The 12,448-nt window shown below is 35.9% G+C and overlaps 1 protein-coding gene across 1 annotated transcript in view; it reads right to left on the minus strand.

The window, feature by feature from the left end:
- ABCB7 (ATP binding cassette subfamily B member 7) overlaps positions 1–12,090 on the minus strand; it is an 84,470-nt gene extending 72,380 nt beyond the window's left edge. The window contains exon 1 of the mRNA XM_032474678.1: positions 11,887–12,090. Coding sequence (XP_032330569.1) covers positions 11,887–12,057 — 171 coding nt within the window. The 5' untranslated portion in view covers positions 12,058–12,090. The remainder of the gene's footprint in view (positions 1–11,886) is intronic.
- Positions 12,091–12,448: the final 358 nt, after the last annotated feature.

Genomic DNA, 12,448 nt, shown 5'->3' on the forward strand with positions numbered 1-12,448 from the left:
AGTTTGTCCACTCTAACATCTCCTTCCTCACTGGATGTGGTAAAGAAAATTTAATCAGAGAACTAATAAATAAGCCAAAATACAGCCTGCAGTTAAAATTGCTGCAAGAAGTAAAATAAATGTTATATATGTTACTCCTCAAAGAACTCCATCTTATAACTATTTTTTCTAGCAAAAGACATCTACTAATAAAGTAACTCAAAAAATTTAAAAGCATATATGCTTTAGTTATCTAGCAAAAACTGACAGTGACACTACTGCACCACAGTACCATATAATGACAGAAAGGCAATGGACAGGCTTAAGTTGTTACCCACAAATTTAATTTTACAATCTGATTATGATTTTACTGAAATATACACTCTACATAGAAAGTAAGCCTTCGATTCCAAATGTAGAGTACCAAAGCAAATATTATTTATCCTTATGTTAGACTTTGTTTTGATTTGGTTATAGGGCTTAATCACTCATTTCATAAATATTTTCTGAGTATCTGCTACATGTAAGATACCATGCCCAGCTCTGTAGAAGATAAAAAAGATGACTGGAAAGTATCTGCCTTTTAGGTGCATAAAATCTTATCTTCTCCACAAGACACACATAACTGTACTTGTAGAAAAGTGTTCAGAGGAGGAAGAAATAAACGTCTAACAAGCTTATAAGGAATGGTTCTATGGAATAAATTGGCCCTTGAGCTAAGATTTGAAAAACAGAAAGGAGTTAAGAGAGGGGCCATTTCGGACACAGAGTATGGTATAAATGAAGGAACAAAAACAAAAAGGCACAAGGTACAAGGAACAGGGAGCAATCCAGGGTGGCTGGAGGGGCAGGGTATTTATAGGAAAATAGTTCATAATATGGCTAGCAAGCTAGTTAGGTGAAAATCCTTTAGGGCCTTGAACACCAGCCTACGGTGTAGAGAACACTAAAGTCCACAAGCAGGGAAGTGATACTTATCAGTTATGCTTTACAAAGAATAATCTGGATGTTTTGTGTGGGATGGCTTGGAAGGCTAAATGCCTGAAAGCAGTGAGAAAAGTTATGCATAAAGTTACAAGGGCCTCAAACTAGGGCAAAATTTGCAGGACTGAAAAAGACAGAATAGGCCATTGCTCCTACAATGAAATGTTCACCTACCTCACAGGGCTACTGTGGAGATCAAATGACATAATAAAAGAATTGAAAAGTATATTAACTCACTAGTGATAAACCTTACAAGGTTGTTGAGAGCACAAATGAATACTTCAGGGACAGAGATTTTAGAAAAAAAGAAAACCAAAACAACAAAAATGTCACCTTTTGTAGGCAGCTAAATATATACCTATTAAAATTACTAAAATATGAAGTAATTAAAACGCCAAATTTTGGTAAAGATGGAGCACCAAGAAAAACAATGTTTACAAGCAAAAAGAAACAGAATTTAAGATTATCTCAGCAATGTAAAAATCATGTACATATAAGAACTGGAATTCACAGGGAAAATGGAAAACTATTTAAGAGGTGAGATTGTGCACAGCCTTTAAAACTAAAAGCAATCTTAAGGATCATCTCTTCCTGTGCTTTCCTGTGAAATATGAAGAAATGGATTCTTGGAAGTTTAGAGTATTTGCAAGCAGTTAGTTAATGATAGAACCAGGACTCCTGTGCTTCTCAAAATGTTTCTTTCTGTATAACAAACAATGCAGATCCTAGGTGACTGGGAGGAGGGGTGATTAAAAATAATGTTGATGATTCAAAAAGAAAAAAGAGGTGAGAATATGAGTATTTTCTCTTGTTTTTATTAGATGTGATTTTGTACAATTAAAAAGGGAAATGTATAAATAAAAATAAAAGGGAAAACTATAACAATCAAATAAAGAACAGGGAATTTTGCCTCTATTTTATATTCTATTTTACAACACGGAAAGAACACACTCCTTTGGAAAACCCACTTTAAGATTATAACATTGAATATCAATGTATTATTGTATTTTCCACTTAACCAAAAGTTTGGTATGAGCAAAATAGGTTTCCATTCCATTTCTACCCTACTGCCCAGTGACAAGTGCCCTCTGCTCTGCCACTGGCTACTGAGGAACTCCATTAGAGATTCACCTGCCTGTAATATTTATCAGAGATTCTCTGATCCCCCTGAAATTGCATGCAAAATGAAGCATTTGTGTATGTGCTTTTTTCTAGGGAGAAAATTCAGGGCATTTATCACATTCTCAAAGGGCCTACTGCTCTAAAAACAAAAGTTCAGAAACACTATCATGAACTTTTCTCCCCCTCCTATTAATCTTAATAACCAATTCAAAGCAATATGTCAGTGGCTTACAGAATGTTATTTATTCAATTATTTGTGAATGAGGGGTCCTCTCAATTCCTCTTCTCAATCCCCAACGCCGCTTGCAGACTAAGACCTTTTTATTTCCATTCCTTATCACTTATAGCCTATGCAATCTGCTTCTTTATTTACAGCCTTTATAGTAATGCTCTCCACCACTTTCTTAAAACCTTTTCTACCTTCCTAGATGATTTTAGAACCTAGCTTACTTTTCCTTCACTCTAATTCCATCTCCCCAACATTAGCAAATACGAAATTCATCAATCTCAGTTCTTGTACTCCTACTCTTAGATCAGTAAGTAGTATGAGAAGGGAAGAATACAAATTTACCCCATTAAAATTTCATGTGAACTTAGGGGGAAGGGTATAAGCTCAGTAGTAGAGTCCATGTGGACTCTATGTCCATATGGTAGCTCAGGAGGTCCTGGGTCCAATCCCCAGCACCTCTATTAATTAATTAATTAACCCAGTTACCTCCCCTGCTGAAAAAAAATTCATGTGAACTTAAATGTAACCTATGTTGTTCCTGGAAAACTACCACCAGTAATAAACTAGGCTCACAAAGCAGAGGTAGTATATATATAAAGAGTTAGTCCCAACAGATCAGAGTCAGGAAACTAAAGTGGAAGAAACCTGGAAAGGTGGAAGATCAAGTGGTTGAATCTTATTTTACAGAAACTGAAGTCCAAAGGAACAAGTAATCTGTCCAAGATTATTAAGAGTAGAAACAGAGCTCAGGTGGTCAGATGTCCTGGGCCAATGTTCACTCCACTATACCATGTATGTCCTTTGTACACAAGTTGTTTATCCTCTTTAATATTTAGAAATCAAAATCCTTCAAATTGTCTGTATTTTTTCCAGTAAGGTATACTTTCTACTACTCCAAGACTCTAACAGTATGCAATATAATTCCTTTCTAGCTTGTTGAGTGAGAATCATACACGGAACAAGAACTGAAACCCTTACTGATATCAAGATCGACCCCACTCTAAGTACTCTGTGACTCTCTCACATAAAGAACTGAATTGGTTCGGTATGTCTCATTCTTCTCAAAACCAAGCTGACTACTTACTAACAGCTATATCTTCTAGAGATTGAAAATTATTGTTTAATGATGTGTTCTAGTGTCTTCTAACATCAAAGCCAAGACTAGAATTCAACTCTTCTGATTGTTGGCTTACCAACGTTCTTTCTGCTAGATTACCCTTTTTAAAGTGAATTGTGATCCTGAAGGATATAAATTTAAGTCAGTTCTTTCTTCAAGAAGATACCTATTTAAATTATGATCAATGGTTTTTCACTCTGCCTCTTAGAAGGTCATTTAAAAAGTCTGTCTTGATGACTGGATAAAGAAGTTGTAGTATATTTATACAGTGGAATACTACTCAGCCATAAAAAATGATAAAATTTGCAGCAACATGGATGTCCCTAGAGAATATCATTCTAAGTGAAGTAAGCCAGAAAGAGAAAGAAAAACACCATATGATATCACTCATATGTGGAATCTTAAATAAAAAGACAAATGAACTTATATATAAAACAGAAACAGACTCACAGTCATAGAATACAGACTTGTGGTTGCCAGGGGGAAGCGGGATATGAAGGGATAAACTGGGAGTTCGAGATTTGCAGACACTAACTGGCATATATAAAATAGATAAACAAGTTTATACTGTATAGCACAGGGAAATATATTCAATATCTTGTAGTAGCTTATGGTGAAAAAGAATATGAAAATGAATATATGTGTATTCATGTAAGACTGAACCATTGTGCTGTATACCAGAAATTGACACAACATTGTAAACTGACTATACCTCAATAAAAAATAAAATAAAATAAAATAAAATAAAATAAAATAAAAAGTTTGTCTTAGTATCCCAACAAAAGGACTATTAATTTAAGAAGTTCTTTCTCATATGCACATGAAATCCCTCTTCCTGAAACTGAAGTCTAAGTCTCTGTATTATGAACTAATGTTCTAAGTACATTCAGGTATCACTGAACTATTAGAAGGATAGCTTTTAATTTTTAAAAAAGTAATTATCCTTAAAGTACTTTAAATGTAACTGAATCACCTCCCACCCTCTTCAGTTTCATGCAAAATAATCCACTTGAAAACATCCTTAATTTTTTCCTGTTAAGTTCTGTTTTTCATTTTCTTATTACATTTTGTGTCTTCTCAGTATTCACTCTAGTTTTTTGATATGCAACTTGTATTATGAAACCTAAATCTTAAAACTAGGATACAAAGCAGAGTAAGAGGATTATTTCCCTAGTGTTATCATATTCCCACTTCAATCATTACAAAGGCCAGAAGTAAAGTCTCTTAACTTTTACCTAATTGGTTAACTATCAGCAGCAAGTCACCAGTAGGAGGGCAGGAAGGGGAAACTTACACACTATGGGAAGAAATTAAAGTTCCCACCCTTTGTCTGTGATGTCACAGCTAACAAATGAAAACAAAACAGTACCTATTCAAAAGGACTATTGAATGGCGCATACAAGATAAGTATACTAAAATAAAAGATGTGCCAGACCTCACTGGTAATAGCTCCTACAAACCAAAGAGAAAGGACAGACTGCTTTGCTGCATTGCAATAAGCCAAAGAACATAAGCCAGGCAAAAACAAATGAAAAAAGTTCTACTTCTGGATGACAACATAAGGAGCTCCTTAGACCCATCCCCCAGCAAAACTGGTAACAATTATAAAAGGACAACCATTTAAAGTCTCTAGAAATAGTCGTGGGGGAATATAGCAAGTGAAATATCATTTATTCAAGATCTACTAGAGCTCAGTTAGAATGGCAATAGTCTGTGCTGTCTGAACCAGGGCACACTCCCTGCCTCCCATATTTGGCAATATGGAAACTCCACTTAAGACAGCACTCCCTTTGCCCACTGAGCTTTTAGTTGAAAGACTACCTTCCTGGGATAGGCAGGACATCAGCATTTCTCATCTTTCCCCCAATGACCTGTTGCTGAAGGTAAGTTCTGGGCTAGCATGGCCAAGAGGTAGGGTTTCCCTTCCTGCACACACCTCTACTAGAGGGACAGAGGCTCTACCTCAGGTGTGGTGCCACTGAGAATACTGAAGCCCCAATCACCCAGGCCCTGACTCATAAAAGAGGGTGGTTACATACCAGGAGAGGCAAGTAAAAAAAACCTGAGGCCACTGCTCCCTCCACTCCACCTAGCACTCAATTCCTAAAGTGGGGGTATCACTCAGAGAGAAGGCACCATTGTCCCCTTCCCCAGCTCTAGAGCTGTGGCTGGGAGATTTTGCCTGAGAAGGCCCTAAAGCAGATAGCTCCTAATCTCTTCCCACAGGAATTGACTTCATACAACTGGATGTGGATTAGTTCAAGCCTAAGGCTGCTCTCAAATACAATGGAGGTTAAGGTGAAAGGCAAGTGGGAGGAGACTAATGGAATCATTGGACAGAGGCTAAACTGTAGGTGAGCTGGTTTGTGCCAGAGAAGCAGAAAACCAAGGAGGGAGATAGCTGGGAGGAGACTGCCTAGGGTCAGAATAAATCTCACTGACCTCAGCAACTGTCACTTCAAAGGAATGCGAATCTGATTACTTCAGTCAGTGAAACAATTTTTGCCCCAGGGCACTGCTGAAAACAATGCAATCTGCCAGCAACAAATGGAGCATAACTGGGAAAGAGAAAGAAGTCTCAGCAAAACCACTGTCATCTCAGGGTGACTGCTGGCATACCCAAGGATATCCTTCTTAAGGCTATGCTGCTTAAGAAGCAACATCAGAGGCACTAACACTGTGGAGTGGGGGAGCAGGGAGACGGCATAGAGAGACAGCCCTAAAATAATCCAGCCAGTCTCTAAATAAATGGGAAAGTAAATAATAAACCCTGGGAGGGAAGGGACCACTACCCAGAGTTACTACATTATCTAAAATGTCCAGTTTCCAAAAAATTGCCAGACATGCAAAGAAACATCAAAGTATAACCTATATGCTGGGGAAAAAAGCAGGGAAGAGAAACTGCCTGTGGTTTGACCATATGTTAGATTGAAGAGAAAAAGCCTTCAAAGTTGTCATTACAAATATGTACAAAGACTAAAGGAAACCATGTTAAAGAAATAAAGGAAAGTGTGATGACAATGTCACATCACATGTAGAATATCAATAAACAGGAATTACAAAAGAAAAAAAAGAACCAAATGGAAATTCTAGAGTTGAAAAGTAAAATAAATGAAATGAAAAAGTCACTAGAGGGGCTCAAAAGTAGATGTGAACTGGCAAAAGAAATAATTAGTGAACTCAAAGATAGATCAATGCAAATCATGCAATATGAAGAACAGAGATTTTAGAAAAAATGAAGAAAAATAAACAGATCCTCAGAGAAATGTAAGACATTATTAAGTGCACCAACATATGCATAATGAGTGTATCAGAAAGAAAAGAGATAAAGGAGAAGAAAAACTACCTGATGAAATAATGGCTGAAAACCTACAAAGCTTATTAAAAAGAACAAAAATGTATATATCCAGGAAGCTCAACAAACTTTAAGAAGGAAATGTGCAGAGATCCATGGGCACATCATAGTAAAAATACTGAAAGCCAAAAACAAGGGGAAAATCTTCAAAGCAGTAAGACAAGAAAGACTCCTCACTAATGAGAGAACCCCAATAAAATTAATAGCTGATTTCTTGGCAGAAACAATATATATGCTGGAAGGCAGTAGGATAACATATTTAAAACACTCAAAGAAAAAACTGTCAAGCAAAACAGTATCTTATCCAGGAAAGATACTGTTTGAAAATGAAGGCAAAATAAAAAAACATTTCCAGACAAACAAAAACTGGGAGACTTTAATACTAGCAAAAACACCTTACAAGAAATACTAAAGGAAGTTCTTGAGGCTGAAAGCAAGTGACCTTAGACTGTAATTCAAATCCACACACAAAAAAACAAAGAACAAGGAACAGGTAATTGTGTTATTATAAGACTGTATAAATGCACACTTTTTCTACTTTTCTCCTTGAATTGATTTTAAAAGCAATTGTATAAAATAATATGTATACAACGTATGGTTGAGCCTATAACATATAGAGATGCAATATATTTGCCAATAACAGCACAAAGGAGATGCGTAGAAGCACAGCTGTATTCAGATAAGGAAATGACTCCAGATGGTAACTCAAACACAAGAACACAAATGAAGAGAATCAGAAATGATAAATATAAAGGTTAATATAATAAAAGCCATAAATATTTACTTGCCCCCTTTCTTCTCTTAGATTCTTTAAAAGTCATAATTATGACAATGTATTGTCAGGATTATAACATTCATAGATAATTTAATAGACATAAAAATAAAACAACAAAGAAGGGAAGGAACTAGAACTATACAAAAATAATATTTCTATATCTCACTAGAATTAAGTTATAATATTCTTAGAAGAAAACATATGAGTAAATCGACATGATTTCAGATTTGGCAATGGATTCTTAGCTGTAACACCAAAAGTATGGCCAACAAAAGACAAAAATAGATAAATCTGACTTCAACAAAATGAAAAATTTTTGTGCTTCAAAGGACCATATCAAGAAAGCAAAAAGACAACCCACAGAATGGGAGAAAATATCTGCAAATCATATATCTGATAAGGGACATGAATCTAGAATATATAAAGACTCTCATATCTCAATAAGACAAAGACTAATAACCCAATTAAAAATTGGGCAAAGGACCTGAATTGACATTTCTCCAAAGGATGTATACAAATGGCCAATAAGCACAAGTACAGATGCTCAACATCCTCAGTCATCAAGGAAATACATATCAAAACCACAGGGAGACATGATTTCACACCCACCAAGATGGTTAGACTAAAAAATGTCAGATAACAACTATTTGCTAGGATATGGAGAAATTGGAACCCTCATACACTTCTGATGATAATACAAAATGGCGTAGTCACTTTGAAAACCAGTCCAACAGTTCCTAAAAGAATTAAACATAGAATTACCACATGACCAAACAATTCTACTCTTATGTATACAAGAGAAATGAAAACTTGTGTCCATATAAACTTGCACATGACTGTTTTCAGCAGCATTAGTCATAATAGCCAAAAGATAGAAATAATTTGAATGTCTATCAACTGATGAATGCATAAAGATAATCTTTCATATCCATATCATTGAATATTACTCAGCTGTAAGAAGGAATGAAGTGTTTAATACATGCCATAACATGGATGAACACTGAAAACATAATGCTAAGTGAAAGAAGCCAGACTCAGAAGACCAAATATTATATGATTCCATTTGTATGAAATGTCCAGAATGGACAAATCTATAGAGAGTGAACATAGACTAGTGGTTGCGTAGGGGGAGAGGGACAGGGTGTAGGGGTGGATAGCCCAAAGGGTAGCAGGTTTCTTTTTGAGGTAATGAAAACTGTAAAACTGACTGTGGTGATGGTGGTATGTATCATTGAATATACTAAAATCCATTGAACAGCACACTTTAAATGGGTGAACAGTATGGTATGTGAATTAATCTCAACAAAGATGTTTAAAGAAAAACAAATGAAAATAGTATACGATCAGTGTCAGGATCAAGTGTCAATGACTCATTAAACATAGATTAAAAAGGCACTATGGATTAAGTATATGATGCCTCAGTTTCCATCATGTAAATATTAATGAAATAACCCCCAAATTCTATCATTCAAAATTCATAAATCCTTTTAATATTAATTAGTGTAGTAGACAGGCAACTGTACAATAAATCATTACAATTTAAATCTCATCATATGAAATCTTCCAATTTTACAAAAAAAATACTGTTTTAGGTGTTTCCCTCTATGAATTGTGCTCTAGTAATTACTAGATAAGTATTTTTACAATTCAGCAAACATTAATTGTGTGATTAGTGTCTACCACAGTCTTACCCTTATATACTTAACACACAGAAGGCAACAAATGAATGAATGGTCTTAATGGCTGTCATTTATCTATATTAGAACTTAGTTTCTTCAACTGCAAAATTAGAAGGGCTGGATATGATATTTTCCAAAGAAGTACTGTTGTTCGTTAGAACTTTCTGCAATGATGAAAATGTTCCATATTTATGTGACTATTCAGCCCTTAAAATGTGGCTAATGCAACTGAGGAATTAAATTTTTAATTTAATTTAAATTTAAACAGCCACATGAAGTTAGTGACTACTAGAGATTGCACAGCAAAGATCTAGGGCATAATCCTGTGTGAAAAATACATTTTTACAATACATCTCAGGAACTACATACATATGGGAGTTTCATATACCTATATAGAGATATATACACATACACACACATTCATAAAAGTACATAAAACAATACTTCCCTTAATACATATAAAGCATTAGTATTTTCCTTCCTATTCTACTAAATTTCATCTTTAAAAAAGTGCTGATCCAACCCACTAACATGATTTCATAACAGTACACTAAGATTCCTTTCAGCTATAAAACATGCTATAAATACTAACAATTACCCTAAAAGTATGCATTCAGTATTTATTTTGCAATCTTAATCACAAGTCACTAATTAACTTGAAAATTTGCCTCAGGTTATATGAGGTTCTACTTTAAAAGCCTTATAATCTCCCTGTTAAATCCACATTTAAAAAAAAAGAGGCAAGAGTTGTGTGCCTTTAAGAAGTAGAAAACAAAGGTAACACCTTTCCCTTGTTTTTCACACTTCAGAAATCATAACCAAAGGAAATGGTAGGATGTAGAGGAGAGCGTGGAGGAAGGAAGTTGTGGGGATAGTGCTCGTGTAAAAAGAAAAAGCTGTTTTTATTGCCATCACCTCCCTCTTAAACTCCTAATCACTTCTCCTTCCCCTTCATCAAAGACAAAGTCCTACAAATTTTCTCTTAAACTTCACCTGGCTTTTTAGAGGACTACAGAACAAGAATGGTTCCCAAGAGATCACATGTTACAAACTTTCAACTACAAAGTGCTTTAAAAACTTTAATAAAAGAATCTGGATTTGCTTCTCTAGCCTAATCTGATATTTCCTATCATGAACTCCTCACTAGTCTAAACTATATGCAGTTTTACAAAAGGTTCATGCTCTCTCTTACCTGTGGGTCTATGCACATGTTATCTCCTCTTTAACTTCTAATTTTCAGGTCTTGGTTTAAATAAATTACTCAAGGCAATTTTCTCCACCTCAAGATTAGACTTGATGCCTCTCATGTATATTCTTCCAGTACTCTGTACCTTCCCCATCATTGTACTACTGTATTATAATTGTGTTTACTTATCTATTTCCCCTACTAAAGAGTCTAGATTTTAGACTCTATGAACAGGGCCTATATTTTGTTCTGTTCACTGATGTAAAGTGTTCAATAATTACTGAATGAATGGATATAATTCCTCCAGCATTCCACAGGCCTAATGCCATTCCCTATACTCCCTGCTTGGAATGTTCTCCCTGCATTCTACTGCCAGCATGAGATCCTCTCTATAATCTGGTCTTTTAATTATCACTATTTCTTCTGGATGCCTACAGCCCTTACTGATCATATTCATTTGATATTGAACCTACTACCTTGTTTTTAAATTATTCTGGTAATGCATAGGTCCAATCTCCTTAACCAAATTGTCCAATCTTGAAAATATTACTGTGTCTGATTCTCTTGGTACTCCATTATCTAGTACAGGACTATGTACATAGTACACATTAAATATTTGTTGACAAAGAATCAAAATTTAAGAAGTTTCTCATATAAAGTGGACAACACTAGTGATACTGATGAATAAGGGGTGGTATTTTAAACTTTCTGTTAATATATAGGCAATAAAAAGATATATTGAAGTACAAGTACAAATAATTTAAAAAACTGTTCTTGAGTGAGAAACAAAAATGGATATAAACATTAAGAGGCACTATAGTCATAGCTACATTCATTAGTTAAAGATAGGTAGCCTTATGGTTTCCAAAGTGACCTCTGTACATAGAACACAATTTTCAGATCAAAGGATAATCGTGTTTACACATGAATTTAGGGCGGTCTGTTTTGGAGAGAGAGATAAATACGGTTTTGGCCTATCAGCACTGTCAGCAAGGGAGTAACTGTTGCTAACTCAATTTGCCGCTTGTTTATAGGTAGTTTGTCATATTCCAGTGCCCTCCAAATTGCTATTTCTGACTGAGTAAAATCTTAACCACAGGCAAACTGGTCCCAAAGTCCATTACTAACTTTGGAAAGTAGTCCAGTTTTTCCCTGCATTTAGAAAAGTAAGCAGTCTGGGAATGCTGTCTACCCTATCTCTTAAACTCAGAGAAAAAAAACTGTAAATTCTGCGAGAGTCACTAGCGTTCCAGGTGCTCACTGCCGGGAACTGTTCCCATTTACAGTACCTCCAAAGGTTTTCTTCACCCCTTCCTCAAATTTCTAACGCAAATTTCTTTCACTTACTGCTGCTCCAAGTTAGCTCTGACAACCTTTCTTCTTGGCGCTCTCCCTGACCCGAGAACATAAGGGCAACCTTATGTCCTTCACCCTGCAGTTCCATGTGAACGGCATCTCACCTGAGAGATTCGAGAAATTCCCGAGGCGCCGAGCTGACGTGACCTCCACTGCGGATCTGGGCCGCCGTGGATAGAGACTAGAGGCCGGATCAAAATCACAGCGTGCCGGCGCTTTTCGAAAGCAGCCGCCGCAGCTGCCCAGCGCCAGGAATGTATCGCGAGCAGCGCCATCTTAAGCGAGGAAAGAGGAACCGAGAGCAGAGGATTGTGGGACACTGGCGGACTGAACCGGCTACCTTAATCCTCTTCTCCCTCCCCCTTATTTCTCCCACAGCCTGAGACCGGAAATAGCTTTTCTCCGAAGACTCGGATGCTTTAGCGCGGTCGCTTTTTTTCTTCTAGGGCTGGTTTTTTTTTTTACTATTTTTCTTACATAACCTGGAATATCAGAATAACATTGTCTTTCTTTACCTAGATTTGTCAGATAAAATACAGAGTGCGCAGTTAAATTTGAATTTAAGATAAACAGTGAATAATTTCTAGTATAATTATGTCCCAAATAGTGCATTTGCTAAATCTAGCAACATTACCTTTTCTGTCATTTCACTCTTCTGCCGCCTCC

This window comes from Camelus ferus, chromosome X, assembly GCF_009834535.1.
Source record: "Camelus ferus isolate YT-003-E chromosome X, BCGSAC_Cfer_1.0, whole genome shotgun sequence".
Classification (NCBI taxonomy): Eukaryota; Metazoa; Chordata; class Mammalia; order Artiodactyla; family Camelidae; genus Camelus; species Camelus ferus.